This window comes from Caloenas nicobarica, chromosome Z (genome assembly GCF_036013445.1).
Source record: "Caloenas nicobarica isolate bCalNic1 chromosome Z, bCalNic1.hap1, whole genome shotgun sequence".
In the NCBI taxonomy this organism is placed as follows: Eukaryota; Metazoa; Chordata; class Aves; order Columbiformes; family Columbidae; genus Caloenas; species Caloenas nicobarica.
The window spans coordinates 59,894,308-59,916,986 of NC_088284.1; the positions used below are offsets into that span (position 1 = coordinate 59,894,308).

The 22,679-nt window shown below is 41.7% G+C and overlaps 2 protein-coding genes across 7 annotated transcripts in view; both read right to left on the minus strand.

The window, feature by feature from the left end:
* CARNMT1 (carnosine N-methyltransferase 1) overlaps positions 1 to 7,266 on the minus strand; it is a 22,748-nt gene extending 15,482 nt beyond the window's left edge. For both annotated transcript variants that reach the window (XR_010607796.1, XM_065655671.1), the window contains exons 1-3: positions 6,810 to 7,266; positions 3,405 to 3,600; positions 2,255 to 2,418 (exon numbers count right to left, since the gene is read on the minus strand). Coding sequence is in view for 1 of the 2 variants with exons in the window: in XM_065655671.1 (XP_065511743.1) it covers positions 2,255 to 2,418; positions 3,405 to 3,600; positions 6,810 to 7,156 (707 nt within the window). In the remaining variant the exon portion in view is untranslated. The remainder of the gene's footprint in view (positions 1 to 2,254; positions 2,419 to 3,404; positions 3,601 to 6,809) is intronic.
* On the minus strand, positions 3,533 to 22,503 carry NMRK1 (nicotinamide riboside kinase 1). Of its 5 annotated transcripts, XM_065655675.1 has the most exons (10): positions 22,318 to 22,503; positions 20,096 to 20,166; positions 19,834 to 19,892; positions 19,335 to 19,425; positions 18,634 to 18,682; positions 17,043 to 17,214; positions 16,893 to 16,964; positions 15,764 to 15,870; positions 14,750 to 14,839; positions 3,533 to 3,600 (listed from the first exon to the last, which is right to left on the minus strand). In XM_065655675.1, the coding sequence occupies exons 3-10, from the start codon at positions 19,860 to 19,862 to the stop codon at positions 3,578 to 3,580; spliced, it is 633 nt and encodes a 210-aa protein (XP_065511747.1). In that variant the 5' UTR covers positions 19,863 to 19,892; positions 20,096 to 20,166; positions 22,318 to 22,503; the 3' UTR covers positions 3,533 to 3,577. The 5 variants fall into 5 exon arrangements, with proteins under 5 accessions (XP_065511747.1, XP_065511745.1, XP_065511746.1 ...); XM_065655673.1 differs by lacking the exon at positions 20,096 to 20,166; XM_065655674.1 differs by lacking the exon at positions 20,096 to 20,166 and having other exon boundaries at positions 22,222 to 22,503.
* Between the last annotated feature and the right edge of the window lie 176 nt (positions 22,504 to 22,679).

The following is a 22,679-nucleotide window of genomic DNA, read 5'->3' on the forward strand; positions in this document are numbered from 1 at the left end:
CATTATTCCAATGCATGAAATCAATAATGTTAACAAATATTGTTAACTAGAAACTGAATGTACAGTTCCATTGAAAACATTAAAAAGTAAAAGGTGACTTGTATTGACAACTTTAAAGTATTTATTTCTTCATAATTTTCAATCCAAAATACACCTAGGCAAAGCTCTTTTTATCACCCAGTGCCAACAATACACTTTTACTCCAGCATTTTCATCATCTCAAGAGACTTCAGCACTCTGTGCTACAAATGGGAATTCTAAAGAAACATCTTCCTGCATTAGCACCCACAGCGAGTCCTCTCCAGAGGAAATGGACTTTGCATCCACTACACAACAACAGCCAGACTAACTTCACTATGGTCAGTTCAGGCCATGTCCATCTGCTCAATCTGAAACAACTGCTCCCCTCCAAAACTGTAAAAAAGGACCAAACTGGCCAGCCAGCCTGCCCTGCCAGGGAAATTACTTCTTGCACAAGTGTGAGGCAGCACTGACAGTTAAGCCTAATAATACACTGCTTCTTGCCTCAAAAAGCTAAGTACACCTGAGCTGGAGAGCCTCTGTCACTAGGAAAAAGAGCGAGCTGATGGCAGTAAATAACAATACATACACAGAGAACAGGTTTTACATAAGTGCTACTGCAGCTCCATAATGATAATGAATATTAAATAAATAGGTATGTGATACATATTTTATAAATAAAAAATGTTTCATTTGACAAACTCCAACTTGTAGTGGAGATGTTTGAGATCTCTGTAGAGACAAAAAAAAACCCTAACTGGTAATTCAGAGCCATGACAACAGTGACAGAAGCACTGTCATATTAGCTGTGTTTGATGACAACAACAGAATTCCTAGTGAAGAAGCAAAAAGCCATCACGTTTAGATTCACCTAGTCTGTTACCACATGTTGCTTCCTAATACCAACTGGGCGTTTTGAAATAGTGATCCTTGCTGACAAATTAGAAGTCAAGACTTTCCAACTTCAGTCATGAATCTCTATGATTACCTCTCCCATAATGAAAACGCTTTAAAAGCTAGCATACAGAGAAAAATGTGAACTGCCATATTCAAGATTAGCATGATTACTTTCAAAACCATGACTCTTCCTTCAGATGTGCATATCAGAGGTACATCAGGTAACTGTAGTATCTAATTTTTATCTTATGTTGGGCACTATTAGCACTAAAAACATATTGCAGAGAGTTTACCTTCAGATAAAGTATCTTTAGTGGTGCATCCACCTTGAGATAAGTTAGCCCAAAGCAAAAGAAAAATCAATAATACCCACTCCATGTTCTGCAACCACTAACAGTCTTGACTAATGAAAATTAAAAGATGACTAGCAGAACTTCCTTTTAAATTGGTACAAGGGCATTATTAGCAATTAGTGAGAAAGAAGAAAACCCACAGAAACACTCAGCTATATCAAACCTAAGTTCTGACCTGTTACATTTATGAGTACAAAGTTCACAAATTTTCCCATTATAAGTGTTAAGTTTAAACTGAAGTGTACTTCATGATGACTGGGCTAAGTTGCAGAAACATTACACACAGAATTCTTACAGCAGTAGTATCTTCTGAGATTCTACCAGTATACTTTCACTTAAAAGTAACCTAAAAAAACCCTGCACCAATTACCAATTACAATTATTTTGGTGGCATTACCAAGCTAAAGCAGTTACAAAGCTACCCTCACAGATGCAGCAAAGCTTTTTTGAAGACTTGCCGCGTAACATGTCTGAAACCAAGGCTAGAATTCAGTATCTAGAGTGTAAATTCTTAGTGCAATAAAACTGCACTAGAGCTTATGAGTCTTCTTCCCTTCTTTCTCATTCCACCATGAAAGACAATACTCATATTTGCTCCTGTCGTAAAAATCCTTCCTTTTATCTGCAGTACATGCAGTACATGCACAGTGAGAATCTGCAAACTTTACCTCACTGAGCACAACTGAGTTAACTTCACAGCCTCCTGAGGTCTCTTAAATGTTAACAGATATCTCACCATATCGAGCTGCAAAAAAACAATTATTCCTGATTTACCTGTTATTCCTTTGTGAAGTTTATGATTATGCTCTTTTCCAACACCTTGTATTAGAAACAAAAACTTTCTTGATCAAAAAATAAATTCCACTGTACTCACAGTAATTTCTGTATTTTTAAATTCAAATTTTTCATTACTTCATAAAAACTTCGTTAGATTTCTGCAAAAGTGGACACCCACATTAAAAAGTGTCTTAAAACACTATTACCATCTTTCTTTTGGAAAGTTCTTTACAATTTCACTGATGATTGGCTGGTAGCAGGAATCTCTCTCAGGCTTTCCCTCTTCGCTCCAGTCTCTCACAAATTGTTTCAAAGTGGATTTTAATTTATCCATGTCAAATGTTGAAGCTGGTGTAATCTTCCCTCTTCCCTGATTAAAGCGGAGGGAAAAAAAAAAAAAAGGTTAGTGGAAAATGTACCAAGCTTCTTCAGTCTTAGGAAAAAAAAAAACAACACACAAACAAGCAAACAAAAAATCGAAAACAAATAAAAGCCATGCTATAAGGCCTGTTGGGAGTTTTAGCTGACAAAGCACTCGCTTTTCACTCCTGGCACCAGGGCTCAAATCCAACCTAGAATCCTACACAAATTCAGATTGCTGGTTTAAGCTTGGCACCAGAGACCAGGTTCCACATCAAAAAAACAGTACAAAGTATGGCATAGCAGAGCATAATCAATAGTCCTCACTCAAGGACTAGGGCTTTGCTAGTGCAGAGCCTGAACTGCTTACACTGAGAAGAGGATCCCTTTAGGTACTGATAAGGCAATACTGAGCAGCTCATATTAGAGTTGCGCATTACTGTACCTTGCCTGCAGATACCAAAAAAGGACTTCAGTTACTGTATCTGCCAGTTTGAGTGCAATTTTTTTTGACAGAGATGCCACACTGAAAAAGCAGCTAAGTAGTGAAAAAGTTTTTAGATGATAACATTAAAAATACTTGACCTATCTAAAATTGTAACTGATTTAGAATGCAATAACATATAATAACCTACAGTAAGACAGACAATACCATTTATGCTCTACACAGTCTACTCAAAAAAATGACTTTAAAATGTAATAAGGGTAGAGCTAGAACTCTGGAGTGAAAAACTGCTTTTTCAAATACATGATTACTGTCATTTGCCAGATTCACCATGAGTTTTCTTAAGAGTAATTAAAAATCATTTTATTAAACGTCAGCTCTATAAGATGTGAAAGACAAGAGCGACAAAACATAAGCAAACAAGAAGCAAGAGAGGAGAAAGGCAAAAGGAAAGAAAGTCGGGAGGCCTAATGGTGTGAAAAACGAAGGCAGAAAATCCAAAAGCATATACAATTTAACTTTGGAGTATGAAAAAGACCATTTTAACATACATCTTCTCCATATTCTTTATTTTCAAACATATGAGCACAGTCATTCACAATGGTCTGTAGTATCTGTTGATTATGATCAATGCACTTCCGAATCTTGTCAAGGTGAGGAAGGAATTGAGGAAGAAGACTCTGTTGGTTAGCTGGGAGAGATTTAAACTGCCTCTCCGTTCTGTTCACTCGTTCATGCATATTCGTTCTAAAAAACAAAAAGTTTAAGGTCATTGATATATTTAGAAGCAATACACACACTAAATACAGATAATTCACTTTAAGCTACTCCAATTACAATTATTCATTTCTTTAGACACTGAAACTGACCAGACTTTGTAATTCTTCACTATAAAATGAGTTTTCAATAATTTTTAGGCAAAATGGTTGTTTTAAGCTCTAGTTCTATATTATCACTCTTTTTAATATGTTGCAGTTTAAGAGGGCCATTGTTTTCTTCTTGCAGTTTTATCATCTGCCACTCATTTCCAGCACAGGTGATCATTACTTCAACACACAAACCTAAAAAATTTAATGAACGACTAGCCCCCAAACCCATCAAGACCAGCCAGATTGTTTCACGAATTCAATTCAAATGGAATGAATAGCTGAATGTAGTGATAAACTTCAGATGAAATAACAAGATGTGGAATGGGAACAGGGATCCTCAAAATGAGGTGAGACCTCATCTGGAATATTGTGTCCAGTTCTGGGCCCCTCAGTTCAAGAAGGACAGGGAACTGCTGGAGAGAGTCCAGCGCAGGGCCACAAAGATGGTGAAGGGAGTGGAGCATCTCCCTTATGAGGAAAGGCTGAGGGAGCTGGGTCTCTTTAGCTTGGAGGAGACTGAGGGGTGACCTCATCAATGTTTATAAATATATAAAGGGTGGGTGTCACGAGGATGGAGCCAGGCTCTTCTCGGTGACAACCAACAGTAAGACAAGGGGTAATGGGTTCAAGCTGGAACACAAGAGGTTCCACTTAAATGTGAGAAGAAACTTCTTCTCAGTGAGGGTGACGGAACACTGGAACAGGCTGCCCAGGGGGGTTGTGGATTCTCCTTCTCTGGAGATATTCAAAACCCGCCTGGACGCCTTCCTGTGTAACCTCACCTAGGTGTTCCTGCTCTGGCAGGGGAATTGGACTAGATGATCTTTCGAGGTCCCTTCCAATCCCTAACATTCTGTGATTCTGTGATTCTGTGAAATCAATTGCTACTGAAAGAACCATAGAAGTCACAGCTGGACCATACTGGCATTCTAGCAGTCACACTAAGATACTAAGCTACCTTCCTTTAACAGCATATTCCCCTCAAGTATGAGTACTGTTACTTGATCATGTAACTGATCCAGGTTAAAAATAAGTCTTCCATTTCCTCAAAACAAAAGTTCCATTAAAAAGGTGAATCTACTGCCAGGAGAAAGAGGTCTGTTTTTTCTTTCCTTTTCCTTCTCCTCACCCAGAACAGTTCTGCCCTCCACCTTGTTCTAGCACTCAGCAGACCTACCATAAAGCTCATTTAACTTGCTAACCCTGAAGAGACCCATATATAGACTTTGCTTGATTTGATTTCTGTCAGTTTAGCAAGCAAAGTTGGCTGAGCACAGTCATAGGGACTCTAGAGAGGTCATAAAATCGGGACAAGGAATACTGCCCCTTTTGGCCACAACAAATCATTTTATCAGGTCAAGTCATAACTCAGTTTCTCAAAGTCTTGTGTCAGCAGCACGGAATTGAAAACTAGCCATCAGAGAGCATAAGTTGCAACTGCTGCAATTTTAACTGCAACTTCAGTCTAGAAATTTGATGAGTTAGTATCTCCAACATTACATATGTGCTACTGAGAAAAGCATGTCCGTTGCAATAGCTATACTAGTTTTAAATTACATTTAAGAACAAAAAAGAGAAGGAATAAGAAAAAGAAATCGATCTTCTATATAAAGCGTATAAGCTCAGCTTAATATCACCTTGAAAGTTTTATCAGAAAAATTCTTTCAATGATGATACTCCACCCTTTCATGTTGAATTGTAACCTTCTAGCAGGACTAATAATTCCCTGTAACCAGAACTACATACAAATAATGAAGTCTCGAGATGACAATAACTTTAGTATGGACTCACCTGAAAATGTGTTATTGCCTTACTCACACAGGTGTTTCAAATTAAATTATTTTTAACTACCAAGATATGTCACTTCACTTACATTCAGTGTTATTTATTTGAGGCAGAGGTAATTTAATTCAGTTTCTGTACTGAAAATTTGAGTCCTATCATTTTATTATGTATTTCCTGAAACTGAAGTATTCAAAAACAACTCAGAAAAACAGCTGAGGTTGATAAAGATGTTCCCAGCTCCTAAGGCCTGAGGATGCAATTACATCATGGATGTAAGAAAACTATGGTTGGCTGTTGCACTAACACAAAGTCTTTAGTATGGCCAAACTGAATTAGAGAATTCAGTTTGGAAAATACATTGAAGTATCATCTAGACCAATCTCCTGCTCAAATAGTAGCCCTGGAAAACAAAAAATCCCTATATAAAAACAGTAAACAGAATAAAAATCACCCACTCCTTCCAAGAACCATCATGTAAAAATTATACTTGTCTAATGTTAACAGAAAGGGTGCACCACATAATAACGATTCACATGATGGCGGTTTGTCAACTGATGTATAGAAACCCATAGTGTAGCTACATCCCAAATCTGCTTCCCAAACCTAGAGTAACAAAGACTGTTTACCAAAATACTGTAGAGGACTGCACTTTTTCAGCTAGTTCCACCTACCAGCAGTTTGAGTAATTTTAGTCTCCTCTTCCATCTAATGGATTCAGACATAAAGCTGGGTCCTCCCTCGCCCTCTACCTCGCTCCTATGGGGCCATAAAGACATCTTCTGCCTCAACAGCTGTCTAAAAAACCCAAGTTATAACAAAATAGCATCCATTAGCCCTATCAACAGGTCTTTTGCACAAATTAACACGTCTGTCAAAAATTTCCCCAACAATCCTGCGTCTCTCTGCCAGCAGGTGCTACTGTGGTTTTGAGTACTTGACAGCGTCTCAAAGCACTTTGTCTTATAAAAAGAGACTTTTTACACCCTTTTCAGGTGCATCGCACTTCGAGGTGGCTTCGGCTTCCTTTTTCTTTTGTGCTTTCTGGCTGACAAGGACATGGAGGCAGCTTCGTGCGCATGCAGACGGGTGAGCGGAGCAGCGATTCTCCCCTGCCCCGGGCTCCCGCTTCAGGCACGGCGCCTCCCGAAGCACGACAGGCTCGTAAGAGCCAAGAGCTCCGGAGCGCCGCCCGCACGGCCGGCGAGCTCCCGAGCCCTGGGAGCCAGGTGCGTGCGAGGAGGACGCGGCGGACACGGCGGGGCCCTGGCAGGGCCTCCGCACACGGCGGCCGGTCTCGGTTACCCGTAGTATCGGAAGGCGTTGATGATCCTCCGGAAATGCTCCCGCTCCAGCCGCTCCTCCTCCGCCTCCTCCTCCCCGCTGGCTGCCGTGGCCGCCGCCGCCAGCGCCCTCGGCTCTTGAGGCTGCCGCCTCCGCCGCTCCTCGCTCGGCGCGGCCGCCTGCTCCCCTTCGGGCTCGCTGCCCCCACCGCCCGCGCCCTCCCCCGGCCACGGCAGCTGCTCCCGCTCCTCCTCGTGGCTCCGCCGCAGCCCCCTGCGCATCGCCTTGGCCGGCGGGTCCCTCTCGGCCGCGGGACGCGGCGGCAGCGGCGGCTGCGCTTTGCGGGACACAGCGCACGTGGCCGACATCCCCGCACCCGCCGCCGTCAACGGTCGCGCCCGGCGCGCACGCTCCCCTGCTCACTTCCGGCGCGGGGCCGACGGAGGCGGCGCGGAGCGCAGCAGCGCGAGCGGTCAGGGAGGGACTATCGCGAGAGGACGGGCAGGCGCAGGCGCACTGCGGAGGGGGCGGGGCCGGACACGTCAGTCGGGCGGGGTCCGGAGCTACCGTGGGTTCCCGCAGCCGAGTCCGGAAGTCAACGGAGCAGCCCCGTGGGGTAGGGAGCGGGAGCCCCGGACAGCGTTTAATCGCAGAATCACAGAATGGTGAGGGTTGGAAGGGACCTCCGGAGATCATCTAGTCCTCCTTTGTAAGGGCCGTCCCCTCCTCGGTTTCAGAGCATGAGGAGCACTGTCCTACATCAAACTTCAGTCTGAAAGACATGTATGAAGTGGTAGTCGTTCAATAAACCAAGTAACGTAACAGGAGAAGATTTTTGGCACGCTAACCTTGGCAGCAAGAGCTCTGTGAGATGAAAAAGTTTGTTCCTACTACATAGGAGTATATGAATACTACATTATAACGGTCTTTCCCTTATTTCGACGTTTTGACACCTTCTTTATGTCAAACTAATCCCATACTTCCATTTCTGTGCTTTTTATATACAGGGTGTTTTGAAAAGGTGAGCCCAGTTTTAAAGCAGTATATTTCACGATGGCAACATATTACAATTACACAAAAATTTACAAACGGTTTAATGAGTAATCAAGTTGAAATAATTGGAAGCTCTGTGCCCTGCCCTTTCAAGTGGGCAGTTCGCGGTTGCAGAGATACAGTGATTTCAAATTGGGGCCATCTTTTTGAAACGCCCTGTATAAGCCACAGCCCTTTAGACTCCTATAGAACACCACCACTTCTATCACCACCGTGTTTATAAACATATGCAAGACACTTAGCAAAGCTTTCCTTTGGCTACGACAGCCTAAAGTTGCAGCCAGCAGAAGGTGACACGACTTCCAAAAAAACATCCTTTCTTCACAAACGAACCACAGGCTCCTGTCCTGCAGCTCTCCCCAAACACTTTCTAGAGAACAGACTGCCTTAGCTTATTGAATTACTTGGTATACTGTTGTCCTGGTTTTGTTAAAAACAAGACCAGTTCTCTTTCAGTAAATTTTCCTTTCAGCTAAGTTCTTCTAAGTAACTGCACTTTCCTGAAGTTAGCTGCATATTTTTTGAGACGCCGTTCTCTTCGGGACTGATAAGATGACCTATGGAATGCAGAAGAAGCTCATGCTTAGATTTACTGCAATAACAATCACGAACACTGATAGGATTTCACACATTCCATCACTAGAGGGGCATATTTGCAAGGAGGGGCAGATGGAAAAGGTGACTAGAACTGACCGAGTATTCCATCCCATACGCATCATATACCCTATAAAAGAGGGAGATCACAAGGGTCTCGCTCTCTTTGACCACGGCCGGCATCTGAATAGGACCCTGCCTGTTGTCCCTGCAAGCCAAGGCCTGACACCCTGCATCCCTGAATCCAGTTCCGGTTTGCTGTGATATCCTGCCCAGGACTTCCAGGTGCCTGCCCTGCAACTGCTGGAGGCACACCAGCTCCACCCACCACAGGAGGGGTTAAACTCTGCTCTATCCTAGGACATCCACGATTGGTTTTGTCTATTTTGTATCATTTTCTCTATTAATTAGTAGCATTAGTAAAGTCTTTAAAACCTTTCCAACTCAAAGTCTCCCTTCCTCCTTATCACTTTTTCCTGTCTAAGGAGAGGGTGAGTGAGGGGGTAACAGAGAGCATCTGCCACCGTTTATTGTCACCTTGCAATTAAACCTTGACAACTGCGTTTTGTAGAACTTGTTTAGAAACTGCTAATATAGAATTCACTTAGCATAAGTAAGTTTGCTTAGCATAACTTCTGCAAGCTGTGAACCTTTGAACTTTCTGCTTTGTAAAGTAATAAATGCCTGAGAGTCTTCAAGCTATAGAGGATAAGAGCAGCTGCATACCTGGAAGTATGGAACAGAACTTCATCCAACAGAAGACAAACCAGAAGAATGTTTTGGCTCTTGCCGAAAACTTATTTTCTCCAGCTGCAGGTGAAAAACAGCAAGTGGAGGCCACAGCTTTAATGGACAGCCTGTCTGACAAAAAATGAAGAGATGCAATGAAGAACAGTGAGACTCCAGACCCTAATTTTGCAGTTGGGCCTGAGTGACAGGTGGGGGGTGGTGGCTTGGACTGTGGGGGTATAATTGTCACAGTTTTTTCTCTACTGAGGGTCCCCTCTTCAGGAGGCACCCAGCTTGAGCTGCTGTATGCTGTACCTTGTGAATAAATTATTTATCTTAGAAGAATTTCTGGAATCCATGCCTGAGTCTCTACTATGGGAAACCTAGGGAAAAGGAATCTCTCTAACACACTTTACAGCTGGCACAGCCCTGGCCATCAAAAGACAACTGCCGGGGCAGACTAGATTATTACTGTCAGGGGCTGTAACACCTTGAAAGCAAATCCATCTTGCCACCATACACACATTGCAGGGGAGTTCTGTAAGTTTTTATACCGGCACATGAAATACTTTATTTTGCAAACAGACTCAGAAGAGCTCATCTTTTCCCACTAATGTGAATTGTTGTAGCAACTGGCAAGAGACACATCATTTAGGCACCACAGGTGAGCCTGGCCAGTTTCTACAGCCCTGCCTGCTTCTTATGGGCCTGGTGTCAATGGATCTTCCCAATCCCTCAGAACCTGCTGGTACTATCTGCCTCCTATGGCAATAAATCTCAGGAGCTCACTGCTGTGTGAAGTACTACCTCAATATAACTGGTCAATCTGTTTCATGTAAAGGAGGAGTACCCCTTAAACTAGTATTTGTACAATGTGGTGAATACTATTTCTGCATCCACTTGACTCACAGCTTTGAAGATTTTGTAAACATTGACCTTTTTTCCTCTCAGACTTCTCATCTCCAGAGTGAAGAGTCTTGTCATGATTTATTGCAGGGCAAAAAAAACTGTAGCAGATGCTCTCTATTAAACCCGCTGCTCTCCCCACTAAGGAAAGGCCATAGGAGGAAAAGAGAAAGAGACCTGCAAGCTGGAAAGTTAAAACCAAGCTTTACTAATAATACTAATAAACAAAGAAACACTGTATACACCACCAATATTGAATTTCCTGGATCACCACAGCGGCTGTGGGGAGCCTCTGGCAGAGGCTGCAGGGCAGACACCAGGAAGTCCTGGACTGGATTAGACATGAACAGGATTCAGGAGTGCACGGACTGCAACCAGGATCAGGATTGCAGGCAAGAGAACAGGCAGGGACTTCTTCAGATGCCGGACATGGACAAATAAAGCGAGACCCTCGTGACCTCTCAGCTTTTAAACTGTGTATTATGTGCATGGCATGGAATACCTCGTTGGTCAATTTGGGTCACCTCTTCTGTCCGACCCTCCCTGCAAGTATGACCTCCTCACTTATGGGACATAAGAAGTTTACCCTGTTCCTCTGAAAATAAGCCAGGGTCTTATATTAATTTTTGCTCCAAAACTTCTTACTTTTTTACATGTATAGCTGCCTGGACACTATTTAAATTGGCTTTTTAAATGAACTGTAACTAGGGCTTATTTTTGGAGCAGGGCTTATATTTTGAGCATCCTCAAAAATCCTGAAAAATCATGCTAGGGCTTATTTACATGGTAGGTCTTATTTTCGGGGAAACGAGTATCAGCAGCCTTGGTTGCTACAGCAATAAAAGATAAACCTGGGCCTTTTCTGCATACCATTCCTACCATTAGCTCAGTCAAACTGTAAACATCAAGTGTTATCAGCTCTAGAGTGGACAGTGTTTGGAAAACACGCAGCCAACTTCAGAAAAATGCAGTTACTTAGAAGAACTTACCTGAAAGAAAAATTCTCTGAAAGAGAATCAGTCTTGTTTTAACCAAACCCAAGACAAAAGTCCCAGCATTCTTAGTCTCTCCTCACAAAGCAGCTGTTCCATTCGCCTGATCACATTAGTTGCCCTTCTTTTAACTCCACTATGGACTCCCTCCAGATGTAGAAACTGGAACTGCCCAATACCAAAAATGTGAGTCCACTAATTTCACACAGGAGCAAAGTAGCACCACCTGTCTTGTTTGCAATACCCTTTCATGAGATGCCTACCTAACATTTTGATGCAGCTCCACACTGTGGTTCATGGTTCCAGAAGAATTGTCAAAGGTCTTTGCTCTGAGCTGTAGCTGTAACTATAAGTTGCTGAAATACAACTTCAGTACCATCTATAGTCTGATAAATGATTTACACCTCAAATGCATAAATCTATACTGGGGCTCATATACCCCCTTTTGTCCATGGAAGGATCTCACAAAACTGCGCTCCTGCCACTGGACCAATGTTAGACCGCTTGAGAAAGCCAGGTATCATCTGCAAACTTGGGTGGTTTCATTGTTCATTTACTCCTCTGAATAATGGCTAAACTTGCTGAATAAAATCACTCAAGGACTGCCAATACTGAAATGCTTCCTTCTCCTGAGAGGAGCCCGTTAAGTCTTAACCCTTCACTTCCTATCCTTCTCAATTCATAAAAGGATCTCTTATGTTCCTCTCGAACCAACGCACATTTCTCCACGTAACAAAATACTTCTAAAGTTTACCAAAGGGGCACCATAAGCCTACAAATTCTGTGAAGGGATGGGAAAAGCAACAACAAAAATTTATTCCTTTCATTTTATATTTGGCTTATGTGGCAAGGTTTTGGTAATGGGGTGGCTTCTGTGAAAAGATTCCCCTGTGTCCAAGAGAACCATTTCCAGTCAGCTCCAAGATGGACCCCATTGCTGGTCAAGGCTGGGCCCATCAGTGACAGTGGTAGTGCCTCTGGGATAACATATTTAAAAGGGAAAATAACTGCTGCGCAACAGCAGCTGAAAGAGAGAACACGTGAGAGAAGCAACTCCGCAGACACCGAGATCAGTGCAGAAGGAGGGCAGGAGGCGCTCCAGGCGCTGGAGCAGAGATTCCCCTGCAGCCCGTAGTGCAGACCATGGTGAGGCCGGCTGCCCCCTGCAGCCCATGGAGGTCCATGGGGGAGCAGAGTCCCACCTGCAGCCTGGGGAGGACCCCACACCAGAGGAGGTGGATGCCCAAAGGAAGCTGTGACCCCACGGGAAGCCGGTGCTGGAGCAGGCTCCCAGGAGGACCTATGGCCCTGTGGAGAGAGGAGCCCAGGCTGGAGCAGGTTTGCTGGCAGGACTTGTGACCCCGTGGGGGACCCAGGCTGGAGCAGTTTATTCCTAAAGGACTGCACCCCGTGGAAGGGACCCACACTGGAGCAGTTTGTGAAGAACTGCAGCACACAGGAAGGACCCAGCTTGGAGAAGTTCTCCAAGTCTCCTGTGGGAGGGACCCCAGGCTGGAGCAGGGAAGAGGGTGAGGAGGAAGGAGTGGCAGAGACAACGTGACAATGTGTGAAGTGACTGCAACCCCCATTCCCCGTCCCCCTGTGCTGCTGGCAGAAGCTGGAGAAATTGGGACTCAAGGAAAGAAGGCAGGGGTGGGGGAAAGGTGTGTGAATATTAGTTCTTATTTCTTCTTTTCCTACTCTGATTTGATTGGCAATAAATTAATTTAATTTCCTCCAACCAAGTCTGTTTTGCCTGTGACTGTAATTGCTGGGTGATCTCCCTGTCCTTATCGCGATCCAAGAGCCTTTTGTCATATTTTTTTCCTCATTCCCAGTTGAGGACGGGAAGTGATAAAGTAGCTTGATTGGCACCTGGTGGCCAGCCAGGGTCAACCCACCACAACCATCCAAGCATTATTACATCTCACAGTTGTAGCCCTTCCAAAGGGAAATAAAAGCAAAAATACACTTTGAAATCAGTCAGTCCATCACTGAATTTGAACAAATGCAACTTCAAGTATTTTTACTGCAAAATAATAATACAAAATAGTATTTGGAAGCACTTTGTCTTAAACACAGCTTTACACAGCTCTAATATGTTTAAGACTTTTTTTCTTATATAGAGGTTTAAAAGTCTTAATACTGTTAACAATAAAGCATTGCGTTTCAGTCACTGTGATCAGCTTAGCTGACATATAAGTAATAAACTCTGTCCTTTGCTTTTCATGTGTGTAGCTTGATTTTTATTCTGGCTGATAAAAATTTAAGATAATGTAAAGAAAACGTAAGAGTTAATACATTACTTATTCAGCAACCAAATATGATTCAACTTCCCAGTTTCCTAGTTTATCTAAAGGCACACAAATCCTATAACAGAGCTTTAGCATATATTTAGCATACCTGCTTTCTGAATACTTTTATTACTATAATTTCAATCTGAGCTATGAATATTAATAAGAATTCTTTCTTCCTTTCTTCTCTCTGAAGCATGCATGTACTGTCTAGTAGTCTGTGCCACCCCGATCCTTGATCTCTACACAACACATGTACTTAATCTTGTTAGAGATGTATCTGCATTCCCTGCATCTTATTCCCCCATGTTTTCTAACAACCTGACTTCTCTTCAGGTGTTTGGGTTTTTTAAAATATCCATTCCCAACTGCTCCAACCAATACAAAACACAAAAACTACTTGACAAACACCACAGAGGTATTTAGCAAGTCTGAGTAAGTTCAGTTATGATATATTCAATAACAGTTTCAGTTCCTGAATAAGCAGTGTAACAGCTTATACAGCTTTAAATCTAGTGTTAGGTAACATATAGCTAATTCTTCTAACTATGTTTAACAGCAATTAGAAGCTAATAAATTAGCGGTAATCACCATCATTTCTATATGAACATTTCAAATTGCATTCATCTATGTTAAAATACGCTTATTAGTCCAACAGAACTGCATCTTTATATTTCAGTTTTGGACACTAAAACATGTTTATATTCTTTAAAATGTACATATTCAATCATATTTAAAGATCAGAGAAAACACGACTGATTAATGGCATTTTAAAGAATACACTGTCAATACTACTCAACAATACCTGAGGCTTACAGAATTAACAGTCGCTACAAATGCACTTGTGTTGTATGAACTACTATTATAGAAGTACACAACATCTGCTCAGTTGGTTGGCTTGCCAAGTCTGACAGTCTTGGGGTTTTCAATTCATATGAAATGGAACCCAGGCTTTTACATTATCATGCTGTGACCTGCTGATCTAGAATAAAAATGAAAAGTACACATTTAACCTCTAGTGTCATTCTCTGTTTGCACATGACATCACTATACATACTGCCTGTGACATACTGTATATTAGAAACTAATACCATGAACACGTCTGCTTTCATTGATGTTTTGCCCCATGTTCCTTCTGTTCCCCCTATTTTTTTCTTTATTATTTTTCATCAGATAACAGTGGATTCACCTATTATTTCAGAACATCCAATTCCAAGGAACTTAAAAGTATAGCTTATGGTGACCTAAGATAACAGACAGATGTGTATAAGGATAATAATACATAAGGAGAAATAGATCTACATAATCCTTGTGGTATTTCTATATAAAAGGATTAGCTTTTTGTTAAGTTGGAATGGGATAAGCGGATTCATTTTCCAGTAACATTACTTACTTCCTTCCCTCAGCTTTTTTAATTCTTGCATTATATCACTATACACACAAGATAAAAGCTCCTCTTGTGATTTTGTTCCATCCAAATAAACTAAGAAAGATGAAAGAAAAAGTTTTCATGAGTTCTATGCCAGTTATCTGTAATAGCAATTGGCAAAGTTTTCAATAGTCCTATGGGTGCCATCAGAATGAATGAAAAAATAAAAACCAAGAACAGTACTTTTTTTTTTTGATTTCCCAAATTCATTTTACATGTTAAAAATAACATAACGGGAAAATATTTAGTTATAATATTCTATATTCTAGTTATAATATTCTAGATCAACGGAGTAATTCAGCAGAAAGGTACCTATGCAGTGGAAGACCTCAGGTTCTTCCTCAGTTTCATGGTTTGAGAAAGCCAAGGCAGGGCACTGCGGTTCCCATTCTCACTGCACAGTAAGAAGCAGTGCACTAGTCTTTGTGCTGATGAAGAGCCACCTCACACCTCCTTCCTCTGCCCCCACGCCCCCCAAAAGAAGGCAGTCCAAGAGCTGTACAAGTGTGAACAGCACACAGGCCCATGGCAGTGCCTTATCAGCTGGCTCAGCTGTGACACTTCTTCTGCAAGACTGGTGGCTGTAGTTTGCACATACAGAACCTAGAAAGTATCTTCAGCCTTCAGCAGGATTTCAATTCTGTTCTGAAGAATTCAGCTAGTGCAACAGCTATTGCCTCAGAAGCTTCCTATTTAGTCACACACATGTATGCACACATACACACATGAGCTAGCTTGTTAAATGGACTTAGCGATCAGAACATTTCTATTTTTTAACTTCATAGTTATCATTATTAAAAAACCAAAAACCCTATAGACATGAAAAATAAACCAACAAAAGGTCCAAATCTACTATCCAAGTGCCACAAAAAAATTTGAAGAAAACTTTGCCTCATTCAAAAAGCCCCACAACCCAACAAAAACTGCACAAGTACCATACTTAAGCATTTTGTAAGTTTAAAATTAAGGGTACCATACCAACGTTACTTGCATTCTCTTCCAATTCATTTTTATATTTCAGATACATAGGCCACACATGTCCATCGAAGTATCCCGGTGTATCTGCTGGCTGATAGACTCTGGTGCTACACAAAAATATATTTGCTTTCCCATACACGTTTTACACTTTTTCCCTAGTGTCAGATAGTTTAATAAGAGCATCTAACCAAAACAGAAAAAAAAAGACGAGCAGGCTGCATAGGTGCTGCAGTAAAGAAGGGTCTTTTGTTTTAATATAATCTGCTAACTCACCTATTTCTGCCAATCAAACTACGTTTAAGATAAGGTAGAAGTTTGTTTTGTTTTTTAATTGAAAAAGGTACTAATTATAAATTAAGCTGCACTGAAAATGTTAACGAAAGTTACTTTTTTAATTTGGTATACAGATTTATTGAGTTTTAAATTACTAGCAGTTTTGTCTAGTCACTTCCAGCCTGGACACTGAAGTCCTTTAAAGATGAGTCTAGTGAGGAACCAAGAAGTAGAATTAAACAAAGCAAGTTGAGTGGAGGATTTCTTCGCTCAGCCAGCAGATTCTGACTTTGTGCACATGTATTGCTCCAAGCACACAGTATTGCTCCAATCTGGAGTCAAGTCAGACACTAGCTCAATACTCTAAATCAGATATATGGTACAACCAATGCACAGTCTAAACAAAGTATACATTGAAATCACATATGAACATCGTTACTTTAACAATAATCATCACGTAGCTATATCCAACCAAGGATAAGACTGCCTAGTATATTTTTAACTGTTTCACATTTTAAACATAGTTTAACTCCAATATACAGTCAGTAATCTTAAATAAATTATCTGGACAACAAATCCTATTTTCAGTGTTTGTAAAAAAATTAACACTTAAATATCCCTGTGCTCTAAAATGAAAATGAAACAAAACACCAAAGCAAGCAAAAAACTCTACACATCTCAGCATGGTTTTGTTAATGTTGGTTAAACACCCACACAGCTTTCACTGGGAATCACAGAGGACAGATGATCTTAATAGCTTACATTTGGCAAGAACCAAAGAAAAGCTAGTACGAAAGAACCACTCCAGGTTAGGGGATACAGTGAAACCCTATGAGCAATAACTGAATAATCTTACCTCCTTCTCCTTTTGCACTCTTCATAAGGAAGGGTCAGAAAATATCTTCTATTCCACAGCTCATTAAGCGGCCTAAGATAATAACATATTTAGTTCCCTCTTCCATTTTAGGTCAGCTTTGAATATATCAGGTTACAGAATACTGCTTACTCATAATTGTATAGCAGAAAGCCTTCAACAATCAAAATATAAACATCTTCGGTACATTTCAGATTGTCACATGTATTCTGTGGCTTTTCTGTCCCAAAAACTGAGCTTGTTGGGCTTTTTATCCAATTGTGAATACTTTTCACCATTTCATCCATATAGAGGGCATCAAGTACTAGATGAAAACAGGAAGTTAGGCACCCCTTAAAAACAGGGAATAAAACCAGAATAAAACCAAACCAAAACCCTAAGTGCCCCTAGGTTAATCAGTAAGAATCAATCTACATATATGTCTAAACAAAAGGGACCAGGATCACCCCAAAAATTCTCACTTATGCATACAAGTAGTTCCATGTTCACAACTGATACCATGAAACCAAAGCTTTCCCCAGGACTGGGTTATTTCTGGTGGGCGTGGTCTCTCTGAACTCTGGCACCAAAAAGCATGTAAACAAACTTCACAGCCCTTCTCTTGACGATAGAAACTGCAGGGAGCATTCTCCTATTCCACAAAACGTGTAAAAACTTACCCTTCTGTCAATTGTCACTGACACAGATGTAAAAGGCAGGCCCTGAAAATTTTTTGCTTTGGGTTTTTATTGGGTTCAGATATTTGGAGGGTGGAGATGGACGGATTGAAAGGAGGATAGCATACAAAGCAAAACAATACAACATAGCACGTTTTTGCCTGTAGATCAGTAAGAATATAATGAATGAACTTAATGGTAGAGAGGCGGCAGCCTTTGGGATAACATAAGAGAGAACACATTTTAGAGGAGCTTTTATGAGCAGCATTAAATCCAGATATTTGAACCAGAATGTTCAACTTATCCCTTCAGTTTCACATTCCAGTTTCATGAAGTCTAGAGGCTGAGCCAGAGACTTCATGGGTGATAACAGTCAGTTTTCAGGTACAATTTAAGGTTCTGGCCAATGTTCTGAGTAATACATTTTGTGATCACCAAGTATCAGAGATCAGCCAATACATAACTCTTCACAACTAGATATGACCTGAATCAAAGCACTGGCCTAAAATGGATCTGGATCTAGAAGTCTATAAAACTAAATTGTCACAGTGAGCCAGCATTAACTGTGAACTTCAAAATATTTGGCCTCTGTGTGAGATCTAACATGAAATAAAGGTGTCAGGATTAGACCTGTTTTGACTGATTTGTAATATGACAAAGAAAAAGACTCAGTGCTGATATCCCATGAGTTCATTATCGAAGTGAAAAAAAACCCCATCATCACATAGCAAGCGATGAGGCTAAGCTTATGCCAGTGCTGCAAGCCAAGGCTTTTAACAGTATTTTTTGCTAGTGCACCAGACGCAACTGGAGAAATATAGGAAAAGATTAAAAAGAAAAAAGGAAAGGTCAAGCACTAGCTTAAGCTATTTACCAGTTGAGCAAGTTTCCTTATTTATCTCAGTGAGCTGAAAGAAACTGAGGAAAGGATTGCTCTGAAACAACCATTTGCTTACTGCCTTGCTCAGAAGGGAAGAGAGGCACAGGGTAGAGGGGAAGAAGTGTTGAAGCTGAGCACAACAGAATTTCAATACAATGTTTAAAAGCAATGCCTCAAAGCTACTGACCATCATATAGCTTAAATCCACGTTCATCTGTTTCTACTTCAGACTCTGGCTGAAGGGGAAAAAAAATTGAATATTTTCAAGGCCACTTTTATGACCACTGTCACAGATACATACTCTTCAGTTACAAACATAAGGGTTATACACTTCTGTATCCAAATTCATTAAATTTATCTTCAAAATTAAACTGCTGTATACAACTGTTAAAATACAATACAAACACTTCACTTAGAATAACAAACTCTCCAAATCATACCGCTTCAGTTCATCAGAGCTTTACTTCAGAAATAAGAACTGCTTCACCTTCCTTAACAAACATCAATGCAAAAGTTGTTTTCCTGTTTTGATTTGGGAGATAAAGAACTAGCTATTGCTGTATGGATGTAGGGTTAACACACTATCATTAAATTTGATAGCACAAAGTATCTTGACATATGCATCCAATGTACACGTGTTCCTTATTTTAAAAAGGTATCAAAGACGACAGTAAACTTCTTTTTGCTGAGTATGCTCAGTGGTTTTGGCCACTGAAAGTTCAATTACCCCAGTGCTCATTTTCTTTGTTTTTCTCATGAAGTCAGCATTATTTTAAGAAGCATCCATTTTAAGAGTTTATCAATAGGACAACTGAAAAGAGAAGAAATTATACTAAAATCTACTTGAGCCTACTTTTACCTATCAGTTTTTTCTGTCAATACTGTTACCTTAAAGAAGTCATCTTGAGAGATTATATCACAGTTGGGAAGCATTTTCTTAAGCCTTCCTGCCAGTGTTGTTTTCCCCCCATTTGTTACACTGTGTTACAAAACATAGTAAAAACTGCATGAATACAAAAATCAATCTTTTAAACATATGTACAAGCTCACACACAAATTTTTATATAGACACAATGACACAATCCGAACTCTCCAAGAATGTATCCACATTAAATACTCTCTACCTCTAGAAATTTTCTGGCAGGTTCCAACAGTTTTCAGACAGTAAATCTAGCAGTGCCAGGAAAGAGGTTAGAAAGAGGTGGTACCTGGGATCTCCAGGTGAGACAAAACAATTTCTTAAGAGTTACGTGCCATAAAATGAGACAAATACATGTGTTTTTGTAACATCTTTTAAAAAAATATACATGCAGAAATAGAAATGACATCATTCTGAAAGGAAGATCAGTCTTGATCTGTAGAGGAAATTTAATTTGCTAATACTTACCCTCCAAGGCCAATAACCAATACTTTCATAGTTTATTTTCTCGTCAGTTTTCCTTTTCACTGTGAAAAATAGTAGCCAGTGAAAACTTTGAATTCAACAACAAGGAAAGCAGCTATTAAGAAATACCAATTATAGATAAGACTTATTTTCTGTCCTTTTTTTTCATTTTGCAAAGCTACTGTCAGCAGCTCAACTGCTTGTTCTAATGCTAACAAAAAACCTGCAACACATATGCTACATCACAGATTTCAATGCATTTTACCTTAGTATTTTTATCATCTTGAGGAAACTCTGAGAGGCTCAGTTCTACCAACATTAACACCACAGAAGTCCCTAAAGAAAAGCATAATCACTAGCTCAAGCATTAACAGTATAAAAAAAAAGACTAGGTAAACAGGAGCTGTGGTGGCAAAACAAAAAAAAAACCTTGAAAAAGAAACAAGTGACATGCTGAGGAGAAAGATATTTTAAAAATTTCATTAAGGGTTATAACAAACAGTATGTTCAAAGATTGTTTTATGACTCTGGTCTCAGCAATGTAAGAATTCACCACTCCCTTGTTGTCTGAGTTAACAGCACAGACCATACAAGTGCTCCTCCTCTGCTCCATCACAGAATAATCTGTAAAGGCAGTTTAAGCCATCCTAGCTGACTTAGCACTGTGAAGGACCAGGTAGCACTTGATCTTCTCCAGAAAAGATCAAAGGCTGAAACTCTGAAAAAGGTTACATTTGTCCACCCATACCCCTAGTGCTGCCAAGAAACCAACCCTGCAGCTCTGGCTGGCTGAACACCCTCAGCAGTCAGAGCTGCCAGCAGACGCAGTCTTGTCTTTCCCCGAGTCTTTTCCTAGAACTTTCTCCTGGAGCAAATGTTTGCAGAATCCATAGTGAACTATACTGGAAAACTACTCCAGCTGAAAAACAGTTCTACAAAGGAGGAGGGAGGGGAAGACTTGGTTTTCAGCTGAACAAATTCCCTCCAGTTTACCATCCAGTTACCTCTGCCTGCAAAGGTATGGTATAGCAGAACAGGTTTAAAAAAGGTTAAAAGCCTACTTTACAGAGCTTGTCAAAGCAGTTTAACATTTGTCAAATATTGCTTTCCATGAGCACCAATTAATAACTATTTAACGGCATGCAAACACCCTGTTTTTCACCTGCTCTGTCCTCCTAAGTCACAACTAAGGAGGTAAGGCCTATGACACCTAAGATCTGAAAGGACTGAGTAGGTAACACCATCTCCCTTCCCTGACAAACAATTATTAGTACTATACTAGAAAAAAAGACTGTTACAGGGCATCAGTATGAAAGTAAAACCACACTATTTGTGTCAAAGTAATATTTAAAAAGAATAATATCCTTTTGCACTTGGTGCAATGACTGGAAGTTCAGCTGTGCATATTTTTGTGATGTGATCTTTGCATGGTTGCTCTATATGCTTTTTTCTGTTAAAAAAACCCAACAAAACAAACAAACAACAACAACAAAAGACGTACTGACCAGTTCAAGTCATCAACAGTATTACAGCCATTGCTCTACAATGGTGCTGCATACCTACAGTAGCTAGCACTGACAAGTTTTATAAGTTAGTGCGAGATGGTTTTCTAAGAATATTGTAATTCCAAGTTCAATGATGCATTACATGTTTATGGTGTTGGGTATCTATTCATAGAGTGCAAACAGATGATCTCTTCTTAAGAAATCATGATGCTCAGTCCGTTTAAAAAAAAAAGTTTTTTTCTAAAAGTCATCAGTAAGATTTGTGCTCCAGAGGTTTAGCCTTTGTCCCACAAAAAAAGCTAGGTAACAAACTAAATAACATCTGGACACATGCTGAGCTTTGGACTTTAACTTATGTCATTGCGTATGTGAAAGTTAATCCCAGTTTCGGGCAAAAACCACCAGGACTAAAAAACTTCCCAACTCGCCCTCCCCCTTCAGTAATGTATAACACGAATTGCAAAAGCAAATTTGTCACCAATGTTGCAACACAGAAATCCTAAATGACTCTGCCCGGGCTCAGTTCAGCATCTCTAAACAGAACATAAACCTGTGATAACTCTAACGCAGACTTGCTATCACCTTGTTTTTAACCGCCTAGCGTGACAAAGCTCCAGCACAGGGTTAACAGCTGAAGCATGCTTCCCTCTAGGCACACCAGACCCGGGAAGGAACCCACTGTCCCGAGCACCATACCCGCACGCCCGGGCTGGCGGAGGCGCCAAGTGGGGTGCGCTCCGACCGCGACGGAGCCCCGCACCTCTCCCAGCGCCGCTGAGTTAACATTTAACCACCGCGTAGACACCGTGAGGGTACCCTGAGGAAACTGTCCCGGCCGAAGAGCTCCCACGCGGGCGCCCCCCGCCTCTGGCGCCCGGTTACGCACCTGTCCGAGGCGCGTCTACCGCTCCGCCGGCTGGGGCGGCCCCCGCGGGCAGGACGCTGCTGTGACACGACCGGGACGGGGCACTTCGCAACTCACCGGTGTCGCCGGGTCACGCCGCGGCCGGCCGGCCGGCCCGCCCGCCCGCCGCCCCGCAGATACTCGCCCGCAGCCCTCGGGCCCGGCCGCCGTTAACCGTCCCTTCGGCGCGAGCCCCAGCCGCGCGCCCCCATTGGCCGCCTCCTCGGAGCGCTTTCCGCTCCCTTCGCCCCGCCCGCCACGGCACCGGCGGGGGAGGGGGAGACAGAGGAGGGGAGGGGCGGGGCTTCGGCGAGCGCGGGGATTGGCTGAGTCCTGCCTGGGGCTGGGGGAGCGCCAGTGGCCGCCGCTGGGGGGCGCTGCCTGTAGCGCCCGCTCCTCCCTCCCGCCCGGCCCCGCCCGGCCGCCCTGCCCCTGTCCCT

Coding starts and splice junctions, on each gene's coding strand:
- NMRK1 (XM_065655673.1), bottom strand. CDS start 19,862: ATGAAAGTATTGGTTATTGGCCTTGGAGG. Junction 17,215..18,633: donor TGGATTTAAGCTATATGATG/GTCAGTAGCTTT, acceptor GTTTTCATCTAG/TACTTGATGCCCTCTATATG. Junction 15,871..16,892: donor GAGTGCAAAAGGAGAAGGAG/GTAAGATTATTC, acceptor ATTTTTGTGTAG/CACCAGAGTCTATCAGCCAG.